We start from the raw sequence: 25,020 nt of genomic DNA on the forward strand, positions 1-25,020 counted from the left end.
TTTTTTGTTTTCACAGTTTAAAGCTGGAAAAGAATTAAAAGAAAAATACTATCTGATTTTCTTGCAAGTAAATCCACTTATTATATATTTACATTTATTTATAGTCTGTGGTTTTTTTATTAAAAAAAATCACCACTTGTTTTTCCTTTTTCTTTTGTAAAAAGAAACCTTTTTGCAATGTCATTGTTGGACCTGCTGGGCCCCGAGGGGGCTTCAGTGAGTCCAAGAACCCCCAAAGGGTCAATGAGCCCCTGTCCCTGGAGGTTGGGGGCCTATGAGTCTGGGGGTCCACCATCGCCCCAGGGTCATCGGGTGGCCCTGAGGTGAGGGGTGAGGAGGGAGAGCTGCTTTTTATCCCCCGGGGGGTGGGCATCTCCTGCCCCGAAGGACGGGAGCTTGGGGTGGTGACCCCAAGGGACTCACCCTGAGGATTCCGGGGTGTCTGCCATCTCCGCAAGCCACCAGCAGCCACCCCCTCTCCTTCCCTTCCTCAAGGCCTAGGAAGTCATCACAGTGGGTTAAGGACCATTAAGGGCTGGGAACCCGGGGGCTGGGCAAGCCCCAGTGCATCCCCTCCAGGCACCTTTCGGACAGGAGGGACAAAGGACTCTAGGGTCACCTGGAGGCCTACAATTGCCCCATCAATGCTGGGTGGCGCCGGCTCGAAAGCCACCGAGCATGCCCAGCGTTCCTGGGGCACCCATCCAGAGGCTCCAGGGACCTGGCAGTGACCAGAGGCTCACCTGGCCCCAGGGCCCCTGAGTCTCCACCCCCCCTCGCCCAGGGAGGCAGAGCCCGCTTGGGGTTCAAGGGAACAGAAAAGTAACTCTCCCGCATTAAGAAAAAAAAGTAACATAAACCCCCTGATAAATGCAAAGAACATCCCCTGCCTTTCTGCTCCTTCTCGGCTTTTTTTTTTTTTTTTTTTGCTTTCACGTTATCTTGGTTCCCTTCTAGTTTTTCATTTAAATTGGTTTTTATTAAATGTTAAAATAATGGTACATGGGAAATCATGCATTTTCTTTTAGTTTTATTTTCTATTTTTAATTTTTTATCCTCTCTCGCTTTTTTTTTTTTTAGAGTTTGTTTTTCCTTCCCTCGTTTCTATTTTTTCACATTGCCTGTTGTTCGGCTTCTTTGTTCCTCTTATATTTTGTTCTTTTTTTTATTTTTTAAATTTACTTATGTTTTTCTGTTTTTTTGTCTTTTTTTTTTTGCTCTTGGAAGATTTTCCCCGCGGACGGTGGTGCCCCCTGCCCCGCGTCCCACCCCCGGCCCACCCCGCGGGCCGCGCCCCTCCTCCCGGCTCTGCCCCGACGGGACCGGGCGCTGGCTGGAGAGGCGGCCGCGGGCTTCATACGGGGGTGGTCCGGCGGTTGGCTGTGTTGGAGTGGAGGGAGTCTTTGTTCTCCTTCTGGATACAGTTGTGAACTTGGAGGAAGCTGTTATCCCTGTCGGAGTTGTAGGTGGCGGTGGGCGTGGTGGCGGCCTTCAGGGGGTCCCTGCTGAGGGTGTACATGGAGATCTCCGTGGACGGCAGGGTGTTGAAGCCCTTGATGCCCACGGGGGAGGCGTCCCTGGAGTGTGAGGGCTCGGTGGAGCGGGAGCTGGAGCGGCTGCGGCGCTGGTAGCGGTAGCGGTAGCTGGGGATGCGGGTGATGGCCGAGGCCTGGAGGTAGTCCGTGGCGCGGGCCGTGGCCCGCAGCTGTTTGTGCCGGTCGATAAACATGTGCACGGCCAGCACCCCGACCATCTCGGCGATAATGAAGGACAGGGCCCCGAAGTAGAAGGACCAGCCGTACGAGTAACTATTCTTTTTGGAGTCGCTCTTGGAGGGGTCTCCGGCATTGGCAGATATGTAGACTATGATGCCAATGATGTTACTCAGACCTGCGGGTACGGAGGGGCCGGGCAGGGAGGATCAGAGACAAGGACTTTAGTTCCCAAGGAGGATGCCAGGCGCTGGGCTGGGTTAAAGGACAGGGACAGCTAGGTGGGCCTTCCCTGGTCCAGTGTTTCCAGGATGAACGATGGGCCAGTAGAGAGGGATGTCGGCAAGCATCCCCTTAATGTTCTGTCATGCCACTGGAGAGAGCCACAAAGGGGAGAGCTAATGGAAACGCAGATGTGGGAAGAGGGGAGAGAAGAGAGAGGCATTCTACTGTGTACTGAGTAATAATGGCAATAGATATTGTGTACTGAGTATGTACTGCCTGCCTTCACTGCTGACTCCTTTTCAAGGGATTTGTAGATGAGGAAACAGAGAAGGTAAGTAACTTGCTCAAGGCTGCACAGAGATTTGAAGCTGGTGTAGCAAGGGTTTAAGACTGGCTCCTGGAGCCAGACTGCCTAGATTTAAAGCCTTTGGCAAGGCAACCTTCCTCTGAGTTTCCAGATCTGTAAAATGGGTGTAATAACCGGACTTACTCCTGTAGGGCCCCAGAGAAGAGTGAATGAGCTAATACATGCGAGAGCTGTTGGACTCTGGGATGTCACAAGTGCTCCTTGCATGTTAGTCATTCTTATTAAACAGCTTGTGCTACATCCTATGTTCTTTTTCTGGCATCTGAAGCCAATGTGACTTTTCATGTAACTGGGGTGAGAAACGTGGTTTTGGGTGTCTGGCTGCTCCCGCCTGGGTAGGAGAGGAGAGGGTGCTGGAGGAAGGCCCAGTACTCTGAGAGGGACCTGGGTTGAGGCCGTTTTCCAAGAGGCTGGAGGAAGATGGGCCCTTGGGCTAAGGGACAGCGTCTGGGGGTGTTTCTGGAGGACTCGGTGGGGGCGCAGGTGTCGCTATGGGGCAGAAGCCCCGGCACAACCTGCCTTCTCTGCAACACGATCTGATGCAAGCCCTGGGGATTCCTCTCCTTGCACCCCTCCTCTCTCCTCCAGGCCCTCCCAGCCGCTGGGCACCCAAACCTCAGCCTTCTCCCCACTGGGGGGCCTGGGCCCTGGCCCGCCCGGCTCAGGGTCGTTACCTGCGGACACGAAGAAAATGCCGGCACTCAGGATGATGTTGTGTCGGGTCTTGTAGAACTCGCTGGCTGCGATGCAGAGCCCGCCCATGAAAAGCAGAATCACGCTCAGGATCGGGAAGATGCTCGAGGCTCTCACGGCCCCTGCGGGACGCGGAGGGTTGGGGCAGAGAGAAGGGCATGGCCATGAGATCGAGGGACACAGGAGGGAGGAGAGAGAGCAGCCCACAGGAGCGGGGATTCCATGGACACGGGACCAGAGTCGAGGTTGCTTAGCAATGCTGGGGAGGGGGGAAAGGGAGCAAGCCACTGTCCCGTTCACAGCCCTTCAGGGGCTCCCCTCTCCCTCAAGGACCAAACTCCAGCACCTCATGAGGCCCACAGGGCCCTGTGTGACTTGGCCTCTGCCCACCTCCAGCCTCATGTCTCCTGGTCCCCATGTTCCCTCTTGTCCAGCCACAGCAAACTTCCCATGACGTCATTGCATCCTTCTGACTTTAGACATACTGAGCTTTCTAACTAGAATTTCTTTCCTGCTCTTTTTCACTCAGCAAACTTCCATTCATCCATCAAAACCCAGCTCAAAGTCCCCTCCTCCGTGAAGCCTTCCTTGATTTCCTTAGGCAAAGTTATTAGCTCCCTCTTCTGTGCTTTGGGGCCCTTGGGGCACACTGAGAGGTAGTATGTTATGATGGTTAGGGAACGATGTGCCCTGGATTTGAATCTGGCTTTAGCGTTTATTAGCTGGATAAGTTTGAGTAAGTTATCTCACCTGCATGCCTCAATTTCCTCATCTGTAAAATGGGGATGGTAATGGTGTCTGCCTCTTAAGATTGTTGTGAAGATTAAATGAGTTAATTCTGGTAACGCACTTAGGTAAGTCTCTAAGAGCATGCAGTATGTGTTTGATAAATGATAGCTATTATAGTAAATACTTGTTTGTATATATATGCTTCCACCACGAGCCCTGGGATGCTATGAGGACAAGAACTGTGGCTTTCTTTTATTTTAGTTTTCTCTCTTTACTCTCTCTGTCCCCACCACGTAGTTCAGTGCCAAAGACATAGTAAGCCCTCAAGACAAGCTCATTGAGTGAATAAATGTGGTGAGATGGTCCAGAAAGAGGAAGAAGCAGACACATTGCAAAGAAAAGAGAAAGTAAAAAAAGAACATAAAATACATATGAGAAACCCCTTCAGGATAAGGTAAGAAGGAAGGATTGACAAACAGGCAGGAGAGGAAAGAATATTTGAACGAATGTTTTACTCCTGCGTGTGGGAGGTGGGAGGGCAGAGGGCACAGACACTGAGGGCAGAGGGAAGGCAGCTGGGGGAGTGGAGTGCATATGTGGGCCAGAGCATCCGAATGGGGGACCCAGAGGTGAGGGGTCCTCCACACAGTGTCTCTGAAAAGTGAAATGTTTTTTCTATCCGGATTCCAACAGGCAGCGAGTCACCTCGGGACACTGACTCCCCGTCCTGGGAGCTGGGGGCCGGGCGGGAGGCAGAGCTGTCTGAGGCTGGTGTAGGGACAAGGAGGATTTCTTTCCATGTCCAGATTGTTCAAATAGGCTCTGAGGAAGTTGCGTCCCATTAGACGGAGGTTCCTGTGGCTCAGCCCAGGGGTCAGCGGGGGATGTGCGTTTTGGAGCGGAAGGTGCCAGGAGTAGGACCCCCCCTCCCTAACCCCTTTTGGTGGCAACATGGTCTCAAAGGCTCTATGGAGAAGAGGGTTTTTCTGTATAGAACTTGAGGAGTTTTCCTAAGAGGCTTTTAGGCAGTCTGCGGTGACTCGTGTCCTGTAAAACCCTTCCTCTCTCTCCCCGTGGATCTTCAGTGAATCGACACTGCTCGTGGATGCTGCTGGGTGAGTGGATTATTTTGAGGGACTTGCAGAAGGATGGAGCTGTGTCCAGGCGGGCACGTGTGGGGCGAACTGAGCTGGGGTGAGAGGATGAGGGCACGGGGTGGGGGCAGCTGCTTCCTCTGCGATCTCGGCACCCCTCTCCCCTGCAGGCAGGGACGACGCTGCCTCCTCCCCAGACCTGAGTGGATGTTCTCTCCCTGCAAGTCGTTTCCAAGATAAGGCGCCATATCCCCACCCTGACCCCCCAGCCCACACACCCCTGCACACACACACACACACACACGTCTGGACGTGCACACTCAAAGCTACCTGAATTCTCATCTTCACAAGCACACGGGCGTGGTGACGGCTTACTGAAGACTCAGAGGAGAGAGAAGATTTGCTAAGCACCCGCTCCGTGTCGGGTCTTGAGTGGGTACCTAACATACATTGTATAATTTAATCCTCAGAACTGCCCTGTGGGGGATGTGTCGTCCCAATTTACGAGAATCCGAAGTTCAGAGAGGTGAAGTAACTTGCCCAAGGCCACACAGCTAGTGAGTCAGGATTTAAGCTCAGATCAGCCCGACTTTTGAACCACCCTGTGCTCTCCCTACGGGGCTTCCAAGGAGCCTGGGTGGGTGCTGCAGGGTCCTGAGATCTGGGTTGTGGTCCCCTCTGTGCCACTTGCTGTGTGGCTAAGGCAGGTACCTCGCCCTCTCTGGTATTCCCATGTGTAAACTGGGTGTGGCCTGTTAGGTAACTTCTAATGCTTCTGCTTTCTCCACGTGGCTATGATTTCTGACCAGCTGGAAAGGGGGGATGGCAGCATAAAGAAAGAGGGGTCGGCATGACTTCATAGGGGCAGCAGCAGCCGCTCAGATGAGCAGGGAGAGGAAGGACTCTGGTCTTCTCCCTCGAGAAAGTGGGCTCTTCCTGCCCACGGTCTGCCTGCGATTGGCAGCTCTAGACAGCACCCTCGGAGCAGATGCTCATGGCAGCCTCAGGCCTGCTGTTTCCAGCTCAGCCAGGTCTCCTGTGGGAGCCTGGATGTCCCAACTCAGCCTTCCAGCCAGCAGAGAGAGCAAGCTCCAGCCGTGGAGGGAGCTGGGATGCTGTGCGTGTGCAGTCGTATGTGTTTGTGCAAAGAGAGCCCGTATGTGCGTGGACAAGACGGAGGGAGGCAGGAAGGAGAGGTCTGCCGTGCTGCAGCCAGCAGAGAGCAACGTGGAAAAAATGGGACCACTTCAGAAGGTACCAAAGCACACGGTATGTTCTAAATAATGGCGGCAGGCGGGCAGTACAAACAGAGGCCCCTTTGGTCCAGCAGAGCCAGCCCAAACCCCAGCGTCCCTTGGAAGAGGCCTCTTTGCCCAGAAAGAAGGTGACGGGGGCAGCTGGTAAACAGCATGATGCCCAGGAAGGCTGGAGTTTGCAGGACCCAGATCTAGGAGCAGGCAGGGACTCCCACACTGGAGAAGCCTCTTGAACGAGGTCTTTCTGGCTGAGAGACGTCATAGAGAAAATGGGGATTTTGGAGTTAGTCACACTTGAGTTCAAATCCTGGCTTTGTCACTTACTAACCGTGTGACCTTGGGCAAGGGTCTTTACCTCTCTGAGCCTCAGTTTCCCCCTCCTGTGAAATGGGGACAGTAATCCTAATATCCAGCGCACAGGAATGCTGTGAGGCCCTGCTGCTCAAGGGCAGTGTGAGTGCCAGCAGCATGGGCATCGGGGGTGGGGAACTGGTTAGAAACGCAGATTCTCAGGCCCCACCCTGGACCTACTGAATTAGAATCTACATTTTAACAAGAGCCACATAACAAGACTTGTATGCACACGAAAGTTTGAGAAGTGCTCTCGTAAGGATTAAATTGGATAATATCTGCTCTGTGTCCACGCTAGATGGTGGAGAGTGAAAGGGAGCAATTGTTATGATTTCTATTCTGCCGTCCCCTACATCCAGTCACAGCTTCCCCGTGAATTGTCCTGACTTCCCACTGAGGCTGCTCTGGTCTTAGAGCTAAAATCTATCACGAGAGCAGAAAATATCAGATTCATTCAATGGATGAATATTTATTGATCTCCTCTGAGTTAGCGTAGGGAACCACACAATACCTATTAATATTTATGCAGCTCTTATGTGCCCGGCCCTGTTCTAAGTGCCTTCCATGGATTCACTCGTTTAAATCTCACATCAGTGTCATGAAACCATGGGCCTTGGCTTCAAGGAGATTACAAATACCCACAGCAGGTGTTGGCAAACTTTTTCTGCAAAGAGACAGAGAGTAAACATTTCTGGCTTTGCTGGCCATATGGTCTCTGTTACAACTACTCAACTTTGCCTTTGGTGCGTGAAAACAGCCATGGACAATATGTAAACAAATGAGCATGGCTGTGTTCCAATAAAACTTTATTTAAAAGAGCAGGTGGCGGGCCAGATTCAGCCTGCCAGTTGCAGTCTGGCCACCCCTGGCTGAGAGCATAATACACTGTACAGAGGAAAGGCCACGTGGTCCGGAGCGGGGAGATGCTCTGCTCTTGACCAGCTGTGAGAACAGTGAAGAAATACAGATGGAATGCCCCCCACTGTGCCAGGTTCCAGGCTGGGCGTGAAGACATAAGGGGCGCCAAACCAGGCCTGGTCCATGTCTTTATAGGGCTTATGTTCTCATGAAGGAGATATATGTCATCAGATAATAACACAGCTAAATGTATAATTATCAACCAGGATAAAGTGCTATGAAAGAATATATGGTACCCATATGGCACCATGAAGGCGTGTGACAGGCTAATGTTATGTCCATGTAGATGGCTAATGTTCATGGAGTGCTTCGTGTATGCTGGGATCATTCTAAGCACTGTGCATATAGTAACTCATTAGTTCTCGTTACAACTCTATGAAGTAAATACTTTAATTACCCCCATCATACACAGGCTAAAAGTGAGGCACAGAGAGGTTAAGCCATTTGTCCAAGGCAACCCAGCGAGGAAATGGAGGAGCTGGGTGTGTGAAGCCAGGCAGTCTGACCCTAGGCTCTGTGTGCCTAACCACTGCACTCCCCTGCTTTCAGCCCTACACTTCACGCCTCTCAGAGCATCCTCTGGGTCCCCGTGGAGATCACGGAGAGCTTCCCTGAGGGAGCGATGTTGGAGCTGACAGCGGATGGTTAAGGAGAAGCTAACTGTGCGGAATAGAGGCAGGATGTGGAGAGTGGTCCCGGAGAGGAAGCAGCATGGGCCCGGGGCTGGAGGAAGCAGGGCTTGTTCGGGAATTGAAAGGTGCTGCATCACAAAGAGCTGTGGAGGGGCCTGGGGAACACTAAGGGAGAGGAGGCAGGCCGGGGCCAGGCACTTAAGGGGCTCACGGGTCACCAGGGGCCTGCGGATCACACTGTGGAGCTAACGTTTATCCTAAGGGCAGAGGGAACCAGTGAAGGGCTTCAAGCAGGCAGGGCTATCACCATCTGATTTGCGCCTTAAGAAGCAAATGGATTAAGAAGGGGTCAAGGGTGGCTCCAGGGAACCAGTGAGAAGGCTGATGCAGCTGACCAGACAAGCGGTGAAGGGTCCTGGACCAAGTGGGTGCAAAGGGTGTGGGCAGAGGTGGGTGGGCCTGAGGGATGTTTAGGAGGTGAATTAAGACTTGGTGATGGGTGGATATGGTGGAGAAGAGACTGGCGTTGAGGATAACTTCTGGGTCTGGATGGATAAATCACTAGTGAGTCTGGGAGAGGATCAAGCTCGAGGAGCAGAGGGAGGGAAATCTAGGCTGGTTGGGACACGCTGAGTTTGAGGTGCTTCCGGGATGTGTGCGTGGAGTATGGGGTCAGTCGGATGTGTAGTCCAGGGCACGAGGTATGGTCTGGGCTGGAGCTGTAAGTGGGGGTCGCACACACAGAGGTGAGCATGAAAGAGCTTGCCCGTGGAGAGCAGACAGCTTAGCCTTGAGGCTTGGGGGGTGCCAGAGTTTAGGGGCTGGCTGGGAAGACCTCGGGCGAATCTCCTGGTGTCCCTGGGCCTCCACTCCCTTGTCTGTAAAATGGAGATGACAATCTGAACTAGTCCTCCTTATGGGGTTCCAGTGATTAAATAGGAAGAAGAATGTGGAAGCTTTTGAAAATGCAGAATGTTGGTAAACTGTGAACAATTTAATATTTGCTATGCTGGTGACAGAAATGAAGACAGCCCTAAGTACCCAGGAGGAGCAACATCTTGCCCTCTGGAGGGGGGGGGCCTGAGTTTTAATTTCCTCATGAATCCTCTTTTTGGCCAAATTCTGCAGACAAGTCATCTCGGGATCTAGGGCCCCAGTGGCCCAGCCCCTGTGGCTGTCCTGCTGGGAAATCACTCTTCAAGGTGGGCACAATTGGTGGACATGCAGAGGCCCCACTGTCCCCTGGCTCACTCTGGCAGAGGAGGAGAGAGGGGTGGTAGTCCGCGTGGTGCAGGGTGGGAGGTCGGCAGACCTGGCCCTGGCGCCCACTCTTTGCCGGTTCTCCACAGGACCAAAGCGTGTGCCTTCCCTTCTCTGGGTCTCAGGTCTGCACTCTAGTGGGATTGGACCAGATGATCTCTAGGGTCTCACCCGTCCCCGATGGTCCTGTGCCCCCCAAGACCTCCCCTCAGGGCTCCTCCGCCTGGCTGCCCTCATGCCTCTCCCTTACGCTAGTTGTGGCTTTTAATCAAAATAGTCATCATAATTAGGTGGTGGAGGGTGGGCTCCCTATTTTCTGGGCACAGTGTTAAGCCCTTTATGCCTGTTATCCCATTTGGGACTTAATCCGTGCTAATGGGATAGAATCACAGAAGTGCTGGGCTGGGAGAAGGTTCTAGGTTCTTGGGCATCTCTCCCTCTCTCCTCCTTCCATGCTGGGCTGGATGGGGTAGCCAATGACCATGAAAGGAGACGGGCTGCAACAAATGTGTGTGTGTGTGTGTGTGTATGTGTGAGAGAGAGTATGTAGGAGTGTGTGACAGAGTGTGTGAGTGTATATGTGTGTGTACGTGTATGAAAGTGTGAGCGTGTGTGAGAGAGAGTGAGGGGGAAGCGAGGAGGAGAGAGAAGAAGGAGGAGAGAGAGAGAGAGAGAGAAGGTGTTGCTGGAGAAGAGAGACCTGAAAAAAAAAGAGGAAAAGGAATAAGAAGAAAGTGGACGAGAGGAAGAGAGAGGAGTCGAACGTGGTGGCCAGCATGGGTTCCGGATGTGGACTGCTGAGGTCCCACCTTGGCCCTCCCACTGGCTGTGTGGCCTCAGTGCCTCCCCTTTCTCCTCTGTGTCATGGGGTCACCAACAGTACCTGCCTCTTAGGGCTGTTGTGAAGAGGAATGAAGATAGTGTATAAAGTGTCAGGCCTGGCACACGCAGCGTCAAGGGGCCAATGAATGTTTGCTATGTATAATGACACAGGAGAGCAATTTTGGAAGCCCGGCGAACTTCCTCTGGGAGCGCCATCTGTGCAGGTGCCGATGCTTTCCCGTTTCCTGTTGTCCCTGGGGCCAGCTATCTGCTACAGGAGCTCACGAGGGAGATGACCTGAGTGCGTCTCACTGGCTACCTCGCCTGCCCTCCTGAGCCTCGGCTGGCCCTCTGCTGTAGGGGGAGCGTCGGCACACCCAGCTCCTGGGGCTGCCATGAGGACTGATGAGCAAACCCATTTTAAGCAATTAGAACGGTGCCTGGTACCTGGCGAGCACGGGGAAACGTCAGTTCTCACCACAGCAGAGTGTGTCGTTGCTGCTGCTCACAGGCCTGGGCTTACCTCGTTGGTGTTTATTAAAGTGCAGGTTATGACTCATGACTAGGCTGTGAAGTCAGCATGGTGGCTGCAGCCAGCACTTAAATAAATGAACCAGGACAGAATAGAAACCGTGGGCGCGTGTGGAGTGCGCGAGGGGTGGGCACCGTTTTGTGAAATGTTCGCTCTGGTTGCATGGATGTGAGTTGGTAAAAGCTGCAGCTGAGATGACCCCTAACTGCAGGGCATGATTTAGACGCACTGACCATGACGACCTCTCGTGGGAATGTCTCCCACCATGATTTTGCTAGAAGGGTCTGCGGGGCTGGGGCACCAGACAGGAGCACTCGACCCTGGATGATGTCCAGGAGGCAGGTGGCATCCTAGAAAGTGTACTGGGCTGGGGTAAGTCATCGTCCCTCTCTGGGCCTCATTTTTCCTCATCTATAAAATGGGAGGATGGGGCTGGGTGACCCTAAGGGCGTGTCTAGCTCCAGCATGTCAGGCCTGGGAGGATATGTCATCACACTTCTAAACTCTAGCAGGAAGGAGGGGGTGGTGGACATCCCTCACGTGTTCCCTTGGAGCAGCTGGGAGCCCTAACAAAGCACTACCCTCCCCCTTGTCTCACTGTGTCCTCAGAGCGCCCCAGGGGACTGGCACTCAGAGAGGCTCAGAGAAGTCGTGTGTCTTGCCTAAGGCCACAGAGCAGAGCTCACCTTGAATTCAGGCCCCTTCACTCTAAGTCCTCAAGATCAGACCTTGACACCTAACATCCACCTTTGTCCTCATTCTGGGAAAAGGGTAGACGTGCCAGGTGGCCCTAGGGAAGGTGGGTCCTCGTTTATTCACTCAGCAAACATCTCCTGGACAGGTCCTGTGCTGGGTGGGGTGGTGGGGGGTGGGAGGAGAACTGTCTATTTGTGGTACTCCTCTTCGTGTCCTCAAGCTATTCATGGGCCAGCGCGGGAGGAGAATCCAAAAGAGAAATCATGACATGCGGGTCGGAAAGCAGAGTTGTCACTTCCCTGCAACCCAGCCTCCTCCTCTATTCCCGGGCTCAGGGAGGGTGGCGCTGTTCCCTGTCCCCCAGCCAGGACTCCCAGACGCCTTCCCCCAAAGGCTGTCCGTCAATCCTGCTGGCTCTGTCTTCCAGTACATCCCGAATCAGACTCCTTCTCCCCCACCTCCCACTTGGACCACCCCCCTGGTCCAACCGCCGACATCTCCAGCCTGGATTGTGGTTGTCACCTCCTACTGGCCTCCCTGCTCCTGCTCAGACCCCAGTCAGTTCTCCAGCAGAAGCAGAGCGAGGCTGTTGGTGTGAATTCAGCCCCGGCCTCTCTGTTCAGAACCTTCCTGTGGCCCCATCTCCAAGTAAAGCTGAGACCCACAGGTCCTGGCCTGGCCTGGCCTCCCACCCGCCCGCTCACACCCTCTGCCTACGCACGTGGCCTCCTGGCTGTCCCCGAGCATGCCAGCCTCAGACCCTTTGCGCTGGCTGTTCCCTCTGCCTGGAAGTCTCTTCCCAGGGTACCTGCAGGACAAGACACGCTCCCTCACCTCCTTCAGGTGTCTGCTCAGACGCTCCCTTCCCGGTGAGGCCCTCTCTGATCCCCTCACTGAAAACTCCCTTTGCCTCTTCCCTGCCTGATCTTTGGCCTCTGCGGTTTTCGCTGGCTAACACACTCAACAGTAATGACTAATGCCTACCAAGCGCTTCCTGGGCTCCGGGCCGGCGTGGAGAGCTGTCTCATCCTGACTCACCTACGCCTCACTACGGCCCAGGAAGGTACCAACGAACACCATCCCCCTGGCGAGGAATCTGAGGCCCAGGGAGCTCATCCGAGAAGTGGCAGAGGTGGATTTGAACGCAGGCAGAGAGTGCTAAGGCTCGAGGTTATGCTCTCCTGCCTCCGACTGGTGGCCAAGTTCCGTAGATTCACCCCCCAAGTAACCTTCATGTCGGTCCTCCCTGCCTTGGCTGCGTTCCACCTCCCTCACAGGTGTCTGTTCCCCCGCCTCCACAGGCGTCTGTCCACTTCCCTCACTGGGGTCTGTCCACCTCTGTCACAGGAGTCTGTCGCCCCCTCCCCACAGGCGTCTGTCCACTTCCCTCACGGGGGTCTGTCCACCTCCCTCACAGGTGTCTGTCCCCCTCCCCTGCAGGTGTCTGTTCCTGGCCCGCAGCTGCCCCAGGGGTCTGTCCTCCTGCCTCTTCTTGCCCTCAGGTGGCAGTGACTCTGGGAAGGCTCAACTCCTAGTTCCAGTGTAATGAGGTGAGACCTCTCTCTGGGGGGAGGGGCAGGCCCTGCCCAGAGCCCTCCCTCCCTTCCCCATTCTCTTCACTTCTGGCTCTGGAAGAAGAGTGGCTGATGTGGTGAGGCCCTGATGCTGCAGCTCTGGAGCGTGTGTGTATGCGTGTGTGTGTGCACGCCTGGCCTGTGGGCACTAGCCCCTCCCCTCCCCCTGGACAGAGTGTGTCAGGGACAGCAGCCAATCCTGGGCCGTCACCTCCAGCCCCGGGCTCTGACTGTGGAGTGGGGAGAGCTCGATCCCACCCTGCAGTCCTGGGCTGAAATACAGCGGATTTGGGGTCTAGCATACAGTAGATGCTAAACATGTGATTGTGGAAGAGAGCTAAATTCCTCTGAATCTTCTTTCCTGGCTCCAAGTCACATTGGGACAGCTGGGAAATACCAACTCTCATCTCCTGAACACAACACACACACACACACGTATGCACACATCACGCAGGGACCCACATGCACACAGCAGACATGTGCAAACACCCAGGCACTTGCATATTCAGACTGACAGACAGACGCACAGACACGAAGGCACTGAAGGATGCAGAACACAGCACTGACACATGCCCTCATGCACAAAGACAGGCACACAGACACACCAGCCCACGACAGTCATAGGAAGTCACATCCTGGTCATCACCACCTCGGGTCTTCAAGCTTTGGTAAGGAGGGGTGAAGACAGGGGATTGTCACAGCAGACACATCCGGTGGCCCCACAGAGCTGCCTGGGAAAAACAGTTCTGGTCACCATTCGTTCGTGGGGAAGCTAGTGAGAGGTGGGAAGAGCCGTACTAGCCACACCTGCATGGGGCCCAATGTCCGGAGGCCCAGGATGGTGACCAGGGCCTGCTGGAGTTTTTCCTCCCTGTCACGAGGGAGCCCCTGGACTCTATGGCTCAGGAGACGCTGTGGAACTCCTCAGACACCCTTGGGGACTGCAGAGTAAGAGCGTGCATTCATTCATTGATTCATTGATTCATTGATTTGTCCCATCAGATATTACTTGGGCACCTTCTTTCTTCCAGGTCCTCCGTGAGGCGCTGGGCAATGCCTTAAGCTGGCGCTGCTGGCTTGAGAGCAAGTGAGCCCCACCGTCTCTGCCACCCCAGGAGATCACCCCTGCGCTCCCGCCCAGCTGTTCCCTTCCGGCATTCCCTTTCCTCCCTCTCTGCTCTGGATCCTCAGGCTGGCCGCTGGAACCAGGATGGCTGGAGTTACCTGGGCCACCTCACTGGCCACCCTTGCTCAGCCTCCTTTCCAGGAACCTCCTCATCCTCCTGGCCTCTAAACTTTAGGGTCTGTGGGCTCAGTTCCTGCACCTCTTCTCTCTCTGCACCACTCCCTTGGTGCATTCATCAAATATCCACGTTGAGAACTCACAGATCTCTGTCTTGGGCCAGGACCTGTGCTGTGACTCCCAAACTCCAGGACATCTCCCCAGGGCCTCTCCTATTTAACGTGGCTGACACTGAGCTTCGGTTCCTCCCCAGTCCCAGCTGGCTCTCCCCACAGGCACAAATGTTGGAGTCCTCCTTCCTTTCCCTGGAAATCCACAGGCAGCCTGTCACAAAATGCTGTATGCTGTCCCCTGGGAATATTTTCAGAGTCTGACCGCTTCCTCCCTCCTCTCCTCCACTCCCACCACCTTGGTTCAAACTGCCGTCACCTCTGGTCTAGATTATTGCAACAGGCTCTGAACTGTTCTGCCTGCCTCTGCCCTTGCCCTATTTCAGTCTCTTATGAACACAGCAACCAGAGGGTCCTGGTAACATGTGAGATGGTGTCGCTCCTCTGTGCAGACAGACCCTCTGGTAGCTTCCTACCTTGATCAGAGCAAACCCCCAAGTCCTCGCTCTAACCCCCAGGGCCCCAGGGCCTCTTGGCGCTTGCTCTTCCTTCTCTCCTTCTTGCTCGCTCCATTCTTGTCTTACTGGCCTCAGTCCTGCTCCGCAAATGTTCCAGGCATGCTCCTGTCTCAGGGCCTTTGCACTTGCTGTTCCCTGTGCCTGGAACATTCTCCCTCCAGACAGCCACACAGCTCACTCTCACCTCCTTCAGGTCACACTGAGGACTTTATCGACCCCACCCCCATGCCGGAATTCCCTATCCCCTTTTACGGCTTGATTTTTCTCCCTATCACTTCTCACAGTTTAGCAGACTGTATAATTAACTTGTAAATTTCCGTGACAGTAGATTGCAAGTGTCACGAGCGCCCAGTTTTTGTTTTGTCTGCTGCCAAAAAGGACGCCGCCGGGCACTTTGGATCTCTTTTGGCTTCCTGGATGCTCTGGCCCAAGAGCGAAGGAGAAGACCCTCGGAGGCTTCCTCAGGGGCAGCGGCTCTGCCTGGCAAGGCCCGCAGTCCGACACTGACACACCGTCAAGCCTTTGTCCACTCCGGAGGTGTGCTGGCCCTGTGCAGGCGCTGTGCTGGGCACTGGGGAGGCAGAGCTGGTTCAGAACACAGCCTGCCCTTAAGGCGAGCAGAGTCCAGGGGACTATGCCCCTGACCTTGGCAACAGCAGGAGCTCCAGTCGCCCTTCTGGAACCGCCCTGCCTGCGCCTCTGACCCTCCAAGTCTGAGGCAGGCTGAGCATGAACAGTCAAGGCAGAGATGGTGGTCTGGGCACACGGGGCTCTGGTGCCTCCCTTTGCTGAGCCTCTGTCCACCCTCCTGGATGTCCTGTCCCCAGCCCTGTCCCTCCTCACAGTCCTCTACTGTCCTCTGGAAGCCCAGCAGTGTCCTGTCCCACGGCCGACCCCTCATGATGTGGCTGCCCCTGAGCCTGTCGGCTCTGCCTCCAAACAGCCCCTCCCTCCTCACCATCACCACAGCTCACACTCTGGTCCAGCCGCCACGGCCTCTCACCGGGAGGCCTGCAGCAGCCCCCGCCAGCCTCCCTGGCCCACCCCGGCAGCCAGACGTGAACTTCCCAATCATTGTCCCTGCTCAGGACTCCCATCAGGCCAAAAAAGAGGTCTGGTTTCTCCCCCACGTGGTCGGGCTGCTCTGCCGGCTCTCTGACCTCCTGCTGGAGGATGCCCTCCATTCGTGCACTGGGCTTCGTCGGTGTGTCCTCCCCACTGGACCTCAAACATCCCGCCTTAATAAGGCCTCTGCTCTTGCCATTCCCTCCTCAGGTACGTGCTTCCCCGAAATCCTCTCGGCTCCTTCCCTTTCTTCATTTAGAGAAGCTGTCCTGACCACCTCATCTAAGTAACGCCCCCTCCCTGCCCTGCCCTCTGCCTCCCCACCTCGCACAGCGCTCAGAAGCTATCCGCCCCCCCTAGGTGTTCCTGAGCTTCCTGACTGCTGCTTCCTCGGCTGGAATGTAACCTTCAGGAAGACGCTGACTTTGTTTTGCTCGCCCTCGGAGCCCCTGCTACCAACAACAGTGCCCTGCGCATAGTGAATGCTTAGTGAATGTCTCAGGAGTGAATGACTGCATGAATGAATGCTGCTAGAGTCCAAGACTCAGCTTTAACGCCACCTTCTCTACGGAACCCTCTGGAAAAACCTCCTCTGGTCTGGCTTAGGGGCCAGACTCCCTCAGCACCACACACTTCCTTCCATCCCTGCCTGTCTCACGGCTGCAAGCCCTCAGGAACAGCAGCTCTATTGTGTCCTCTCTCGTGGCCTCCCACGTGGCAGGTGACGATGGGTTTCACAGACCTGAACTGGGAGCTGGCTCAGGCTCCGCCCACCCCGGGTGCAGCTCCGCCCACTTCCAGGCACAGCTCCGCCCACCTCCCTGGGCTGAAGCCACGCCCACCTCGGGAGAAGCTCCACCCACCTCCCTGGGCCCCTGTGCGGCCGAACTCAGTGGGGTAGGAGATCCTTCTACAAGAAGGATTTGTGTCTTCTAGCTTCTCTACCAACCAGTTTAGAGCTTAACAGAGAAGGGGGGGAACTCACATCTTCCAGCTTTAAAAAATTGCTTCTCTTGTCTAGCCCAAGATTAGCGTTTATAGATTAGGGCTCAGCAAACTGTGCCAAAGGCAGCCTGCTGCCTGCCTTTGTAAATAAAGTTGCATCATTGGCCCACAGCCACACTCATTCGCTTCCATATTGTCTAGGCTGCTTTTGTGCCACACGGGAAGAGCTGGGTAGTTGGGACAGAGACCGTATATTCGCTATCTGGCCCTTTATAGAAAAAGCTTGCCAATCCTGTTACGGATGCTCAAAAAGTATTGTTGGATTAAGTCAACTCAAATCAAACCCTTGGAATCCTCCACCACTAATGTAGGTTCAAGTCTTGTCCAGGGACCCCAAAATGGACCAAACACTCTAAGCTCTTCCCTCTTTAAAAATAAGGAAATGGAGGTATAGAATAGGTGGGAATAGCCACTGGAGAATCCCATATCTTTCCTTTATTTAACAAACAGCATTTATTGAGCACCTGCTGTATTCCAGGAGCTGTTCTAGGCACAGTAATGAATGAGACAAAGTTCTCGCCCGGTGCACTTGGCGTCTAGCTGATCAAGTGCTACACCCTCCCGCTGCTCAACCAGTGTGGCTCCCGTGTGGGGCTCAGCTTTGCTCCCCCCTCCACCTCTACGTGCAGGCCCCATCTCTGCTGGGCCTGTCTCGCAAGTCCAGCAGTTTCTCTGAGGCTCCTCCCTGCCAGGCTGTGCTCTGCCTGGGCCCACAGACTGTGTCTCATTCATCCGTGTTGATCTCCCCAGCACTGAGCACCGGGGCTAGCATACAGAAGGCGCTCAATCTGCCTTTATGCCACCGCCAGGCTCCTCTGAGAGCCCCAGACACAGCGGGGAGGAGCGATAACCCAGCGGCCCTTTAGGAATTCCACTTAAGAGCAGAGTCTTGCGAGAATTCATAAAAGGAAGTGAGGAGCATTGTAAGATATTTTCTCCCCCTTTACAAAGAAATCTATTAAATTACATCATGTTCCCTTCCTTTCTCTTCTCAGCCGCCTGGCTGACTTTATGTTCCACGGGCTTTTCAATGAAACCCAGATTCCAGGCTGACCTGAGCGCTGGGTTTGATGTGAGGAGTAATTATTGAAAGAGACAGGAGTGATCCATATAATAAAATGCCTCCTCCATTTTTCATAAAAGTGATCCGAGGCTGATGCTAACTAACCACGCTGCCTGGGGGGATGGGAGGGGGGCGCCCGCCAGCCTCCCTGCGGCTGGCTGGGAAGGGCACCTGGGAGCAGAAAGAAGGGATGCTCCTGGGAGCAGAGCAAACCTTTGGAAGAGCCGCCTGAGAGCCTTCAGCCACTTCTGCTCGGGGCGGCTTTGCTGTCTCAGGCGTCAAGGGCCCTCAGCCCCTCTCCTGGAAAGCCCTTTCTCAGGGAGCATTTACTGTGTTAGTTTTTGCTGATTCTTGAGACATTTTCTTCAGATCTCAAAGCTTTCTCTTGATAATATGTCTCAAGGGGATTTAAGATCACAGCTATTGCCTGAGGATTTAACTTGGACTTCACTTGTAGGGGGAAGAAAAACCAATCTCATTTATTGTTTCAGTAGCAGTTCCCATCTGGCACTGCCTGGTGAGTTTCTTCATTCAGTTATTCAAGAAATATTTACTGAGGCTTGTGGTGTGCCAGGCACGGCTCTGGGAACAGAGAGTAGTGAACAAGATGGTGGAGTCCTAGCAGCATCCTAGCAGAGGTGGCAGGACTGTGAGGAAGATGGCTGCTCAAATAGATAAGGACCCCCCCGGCAGGATAAAGGTGCTGTGCTCTGGGAACCCCTTCAAGGGCATGGAGGACTTCCTGGAGGAGGTGAGGTTGCAGCTGAGATGTGGAGGATGTGTAGCAGTTTGCCAGACAAAGAGGGGAGGGAAGGGTGTTGCAGGCAGAGGGGACAGCATGCACGTAGGTTTGGCCTCTGGACAGGAGGAGAGGAGGGAGGCTCAGCTTTTTCCTGCCCTGTGCTGTGACAGAGACCTCTGGATAGTCCTGGCTCGTGAAAGATGGAAGAGCAGGACCCACCACTAAGAGGGAGATAAAAACTTGTATGCACTCACGGAGGAAATATTCTGCTGTGTCAGCTTCGTAATCTGCGTCCTCTGGGAAGTGATCGATCTGCTTGCAGAGACCTTTAAAGTTCCCTGGAAAACAAGGGGAGAAGGCACATGTGAGACATCGTGGCTTCCAGGGGCTCAGTGCCCCCGGCCTCTTCCTGACTTCTCCCTCTCCGAAGCTGGCTCAGCCCTCTCCCCCGCCCCTGAGGGAAGGGTTGGACATCTGCCTGGTAAATCAAAACACACCCCCAGCAGGGCTGCAGCCAGGATCTGAGGCCGAAGACTTCAAAACCAGCCTTCTGTCCCAGCACCGCAGCTTCTGAGATTAGCTGAAGCTTGGCGGGCGGCGGAGGTTTGATTCTGGGCTGAGGACCGCCACGGAGGAGGCTAGCGAATGTCCACTCTGTGCCCGGCTCGCCTGGGAGCTTCCCTGCATTTTGCATGTGAGGAAGCAGATCACTTTCCGAAGACAGAGCCCAGAGTGAGGCTGACAAACAGCCCACAGCCCTTTAGATGAGTTTGCAAAGCACTTCGCCGCCTGCCGTGGCCTGGAATTCACTGTACCCAGCCCTGGAAAGTTCTGAAATGCCCCGGGGTTGAGCCCCCACCTGGGGCTGGGCCTTCCGCCGGCTCTTGGACTACAACTCGCTTTGGGGCAACCACAGGCCTGTGAGAGGGGCATCGTCATCTCCATTTCACAGTTGAGGAAACTGAGGCACAGGCTAAATGACTAAGTGAGGCTAAATGACTAAGTGAGCATTCGTGGCCAGGAAATGTTGGAATCAAGGCTCAAACGAAGGCTTTTTGATTCTATATTTCCTTGGCAATTTCTGGGATGGTGAGGACCAGCTCGGATGAAAACCCCAGCCCAGTGCCACAGCAGGTCGCCGCCAACGATCGCGCAGTGCGTGAGTGAACTGTTGAACACGGCCTTCATAAAACGGATACAAAGGACAGAATTACGATCACATCCAGCTCATGACAGCAGAGACGTTGTCTGTTTCATTCACCGTCGTGTCCCCAGCACCAGCACAGCCACGACAAACGTTGGCTAACTTTCTCTGAAGGAATAGACAGTCGGACCTGTGCCGGGAGACACGGCCCAGTGGGTGAGAGGTGGGGTCTGCGGCTGGGCCGTCCGGGGCCCGCTCAGCATCACTGGGGGGCCTCCTCTGAGAGTGGAGGTCCCAGGGATTCCTCCCCTGCAGACTGTCCTGGGGATTAAATGCGTGGACACATAGAGAGTGCTTGGCAGAGTGCCTGGCATGTTAGGAAACATGTTGGGGCATTGATGTGAGAGAGAAGTGAGCTTTGACTCTGTTCAGCCGCTGACATTCGAGATTTTTCTGTGATAGTAGCTGATATAACCTAATTAATACAGTCCTCAATACATGTTAGCAATTTATTTTCTTACCAGGTCCTAAGCCTCCATAGCCCATGAAGTAGGCTTATTATGTACTCTAGACATTATTTAGGACGTTTATTACAGTTTCATTACACAGACCTGTGTATATTCTATACACCTGCGTGCACTTACATAACTAAGTATTTTAGGGATTTCTAGCTATCATTCTATGCAACTATCTTACAGAGAAGAGAGTTCACCTCTCACCCCCCATTCACCGTCTCTCTGCCAAGTTCACATCCTTCCCCAACTTCTGCAGGAAAAACAGTTCCCCAGGGCATCCAGGACTTCTGAAAATTTCACTGAAGCTTTGTAGGGTCCAGGAGCACAGCGTTCCACTCAGTTCCACTCCCCAGAGGGCAGCTCTCTTCTCTAGGTGTTCCGGGATCTCGCTCTTCTTGCTTACCCACCTCCCACCACCGTGTCATCTCCCCCCTTCTCTGTCGTCCTGAGCACATCTCCCCTCTGCCCTCACGCCTCCTGGCGCGTTAACGGGAGGCCTCGACTTCCGCCTAGTAGCCATCCCCTAATACATTCTCTAATACAGCCCTACTCCCTTCCCTCCTGAGAAGCTGCTGGGAGGATAAAATATCCTCCCTATTGTTAAGATTACAAATCAGCGTATTTGCAAAGCACTTTCATTTTCTCTCCATTCAGTCTGACAAATATTTCATCAGCGCAAACTCGGCGCCAGGCTCTTTGTAAGGAAGCCGTGCGGGAGGTGAGGCGCGAAGAACAGTACTGATGTGCCCTCAGGCTCTGAACAAATGGGGACAGTGCTCCAACCCAAATCCAGGGCTCGGAGGTGGCGCCTCCATGTCTCTCTCTAAGGACCCCACTTCATGCTGGGAACCACGCGCACACCCACTCCCCGTGCGCCCCGACTGCCCCTCTGCACACACCTGCGCCCCAGTCATCCTTGGGCTGTTGGCTTCTGTGCCTGACACAGAAGAAGGGTGAAGAGATGCTTGTTGAGAGGCTGTGCGAAATAATCAGCGGACGGCTCCTGCGAGGTCCAGACCTGGGTGTCCAATGTCCTGGTGGCTGTTTTAAAGGCACTATGTGCTCAGCAGGCCCAAACCTGATCTCAGGATCTCTCCCTCAAGCCTGGTCTTCTGGAGGCACCACCTCGCTCCACAGGTGCCTCCCCCTCGCTCCCTGGTGCAGGCCTGAGCCCGGTCCTCGTCACCACCACCTCTTCCTCCTCACTGAAGGTCCCATCCATCATGACGTCCTGCCAGATCATCTGTAGGTATCTCTCAAACACGTTGATTCCTCTCCATGGACAGCATCACTCACCACCAGGCCACCATCCCTGCTTCCCTGGAGGGCTGCAGTAGCCAACCCACTGGCCACTTTGCACCCACGTCTACCCGTCTCTGCAGAGTAATCATAGTGAGCCTTTGAAATGCAAATCCGATCAAGCCACCTCCAGCTTAAAGCCTCAGCAGCTTCCCAGTGCTTTTAGGGAAAAGCTCCACATCTTTAACAGGGCCTGACCCCGGCCTCTGTCTGGCCTCACCTCCCTCCCTGAGCATGTGCCGTCTCGGCCCTCCTTCCTGCATGCTCCCTCCTGTCACGGGATCTTTGCACGTGCTGACCTGGCTACCTGAGCCTCCACCGCAACCTTTGCTGTCTCCTTCCGTCAACTTCCCTCCACCCTCCTGCACTGGGCTGGTTGGGTGTCTACCACTCTGTTGGCTGCTCTGTGTTGGGGAGAGATGCTAAGGCATGAGTGATCTGGTGAGAATGTTCTAGTAAAGAAGGAAGAATTGATGACCTAGAGAGAGGAGAAAGCAATACCGTAGCAGTGTGAGAGGGGATGAGGTCCAGGACACAAGTGAAGGGTGGCCTTGTGCGGAGTGAATGATGGTGCGTCCACCGCACCAGGAGGACGGCGGCATCTGTGGGGGCAGGTGCGAGAGTTGGGTAGACGCGACGGAAGCTTGCGACACTGCCCTTCTGGTTGCTTCTATTTTCTTGACGAAATGGGAAGCGGGATGGTAAACTGAGAGTGAGGAAGGGGAGGCAGGATTGGAGAGCTGAGGAGGGAGGAAGGGAGTGAAATTTTCCTCCAGGAGACTGGGAGAGAGGATGGACCAGGCCTGAGACGTGAAGTATGTGTGTCGGCGGCTTGGAGGTCCCTCTTGAGAGGCTGTGCTTTTCTAGGGCCATGTTTAGGGTGTGGCTGAGGCTAGATGGTCGCCTGACCAGGATGGGGCCTGTAAGCTGAGTGCCAGAAGGGAGGGGGGACGGGAGTCAGAGTCGGAGCTTGTGGAGGAGCCATGGGCATTGCTAAGGTCGGGGTCACGGACGAGACCACAGACGAGACCCCTTGGGTCGCGTAAACGTAGGGATGACATCGAAGTATTTAGCAACTGGAAAGCTCACTCAAATTAATATATAAGGCAAAACGAGACGTCCACTTCTATTTTCTATGTACGTCCAGTATATATTAGGAAGCTGCTTACCAAGTTAAAAGTTGAAGCGCAAATGATTCATCAAATTATTCTAATAAGCCCCAAATCACTGGTTGGTTTTAGAAATTATTGGTGTGATCTTCCAATGATGAGGCTCTTACAGACTAAATGATGGCCCTGTCTGGACCGCGATTTGACACAGGGAACCACCCAGATAGATGCTTCTGACACTTCTCTCTTAGAGGAAGCGTCATTTCATCTCAGTGCCTACAGAATTTTCTCCTACCCCGTCTGACGCCCTTCACTGGGAGGACTTCTCTGTGAAAATAGCCCTCCGTCCTGTCCTGTCCTGGGCAACCCCAGGAGGCCCGAGGGACGGTGCTGGGAGAGGGAGAGCAGGGAGGAGGGTGAGAGAGGGCGGAGACACGGCCGGGTGTGGGCTCAGGCTGGCCCCGCCCCTGGGGGCTGCAGGAATGAGCTGTTCTTCTTGGGCCCCTGCGAGCCCCCTTTAGAGCAGATGCGCCTGGGCGGGTCCTGAGGCCCAGAGCTCGCCCCTCCACCCATCCTTGGGGAGGGGAGAGGACCGTCCCAGACCCTCCCTTCTCTGCTGTCACAGCCCAGGAGCCGCTCCTGCCCAGCCCTCTTCCCTGAACCTAGTGGGGCTGATCGGTGAGACAGGGTTTCAATATTTAACCACCAGCGGGGCAGGGCTGGGAGGAGCCGGCTGAGCGAGGGGGGCAAGACCAGGGGCCCCGAGGACGGGCTGTGTGATGTGAAGTCACCAAGAGAGTGCAGGAGGAGCGCTGGAGGAGGACGGTGCAGCGGGCGGGGCTGGCTCCTCAAAGGACCAGGGGTGCGCTGGGGGGCGGGGGAAGGTTGGCAGGAGGGAGTCGAGGCAGAGGGGCTGGGATGGGTATTGGAGAGTCAGGGAGGGGCAGGGAGGGTCCCGCCACCTCAGAGGGGTGGGAGATAAAACACCGCATATGAGGATGGGGGGCAGAGCCTCAAGGAAGGGCTGGGTTTCCAGGTTTCTGTCAGAGCAGGGAGGGACGAGGGTGGGAAAATGCGGGATTTTGCTGACATCGGGACAAAGTTCCAGAGATCCGTGGGCAAGGATCTGGGGGACAAGGGAGTCAGAGATTGGGTCAGATTAGTGGGCGGACAGAGCCCTGAGGGGCAAATGGTTAATAGTGGGGAATGACGGAGGTAAACTGGGTCTCTGAGGCTGATGGTGACGACGAGGTTGTGAGGGCTGGCTGGAAGAGTGAGGGGTCTCCAGGAGCACTCGGACCTCTGGGGCCCTGGGCTCAGTCCGACTAACGTGGTGACGCAGTTCATGAGGAGGAGGTGGTGCCAGAGGTACTCTGTCACCTTCAGTGGAATTTAAATTTGGTAGAACATCCATGTCGACAGACATCTCTACGGTCAGGGAGGAGTGGTATAATCTTGTTTTCTTGATGTCAGACTAGAGTTCTGCTGTATTTCTTTCTGGTTGGTGGTCATGAAGCCAAGGGGTTGATACTGCTTCAGGCATAGATGGATCCAGGTGCTTAAAAACATCTGGCATCTCGCTCTATCTCTGGTTTTCCTCTCAGTTGGTTTCATTTTTAGGCTGGTTCTCTCCCCAAGGTAGAGACTAAGGGCTGATTAAGTGCCTGGCCCTGGGGTGGTGGATGGAAACCTAACCTGGTCCCTGCCCTTCAGGGGCAGACAGTCTAGGGGGAAAGACAGAAAGCACAGAATTTACTGGAATGTAGTATCTCACATAGCATATTAGAGGGATGTACAAGGCTTTACAGGAGCATAGTTGTTCACCTAACATATATGTAGCACCAGCTGTATACCATGCTCTGTGCAACCTGCTGAGGACACAGAGGAAAAAATATACTTTCCGTGCTCACAGGACATGCAGTCTATGGTGGGAGGCAGAATACAGATGCTGTGGTGTCGCAGGATTTGTGACGTGACAGAGGGAAGCAGAGTGTATCTGCAAGCACACAGAAGGTGTGCATATCCGAGTGTGTGAGTGTGCTGTTTTGACGCAGGCCTCCGAGGAGGAGGTGGCTGAGCTGATACAGAAGGTGGAGAAGGAGTTAGCCAGGTGAAGGAGGTAGGGGCGTGTGTGTGTGTGTGTGTGCACGCACGTGTGCTTGGACGTGATGAGGAAGTGATGGAGAGTGGGAAGGGATTTCTAGGAAGGGGGACTAGCAAGAGCAAAGTCAGGGAAGTGCTGGGCACACAGGAGGGAACAAACTGTCTCAGGGGGTCAGAGAACGTCCCCCAGAACAGAGTTGGGGCTAACAAGGAAGCCTGGAGGCAGCGGTGTGCGGGAGCTGG

General features: G+C 54.5%; 1 protein-coding gene across 3 annotated transcripts in view; it reads right to left on the reverse strand.

Moving 5' to 3' along the window:
- Positions 1–1,180: 1,180 nt before the first annotated feature.
- The window catches only part of CACNG2 (calcium voltage-gated channel auxiliary subunit gamma 2), a 112,209-nt gene continuing 88,369 nt past the window's right edge, over positions 1,181–25,020 (reverse strand). For 2 of the 3 annotated variants that reach the window (XM_070600558.1, XM_008533722.2), the window contains 3 exons: positions 18,862–18,945; positions 2,979–3,119; positions 1,222–1,890 (listed from right to left, as the gene is read on the reverse strand). In XM_070600558.1, coding sequence (XP_070456659.1) covers positions 1,355–1,890; positions 2,979–3,119; positions 18,862–18,945 — 761 coding nt within the window. In that variant the 3' untranslated portion in view covers positions 1,222–1,354. Of the gene's footprint in view, positions 1,891–2,978; positions 3,120–18,861; positions 18,946–25,020 lie in introns of all 3 variants that reach the window. The other variant, XM_070600557.1, reaches the window with a different exon arrangement.

The sequence above is a fragment of the Equus przewalskii genome, chromosome 29 (genome assembly GCF_037783145.1).
Source record: "Equus przewalskii isolate Varuska chromosome 29, EquPr2, whole genome shotgun sequence".
Lineage (NCBI taxonomy): Eukaryota > Metazoa > Chordata > Mammalia > Perissodactyla > Equidae > Equus > Equus przewalskii.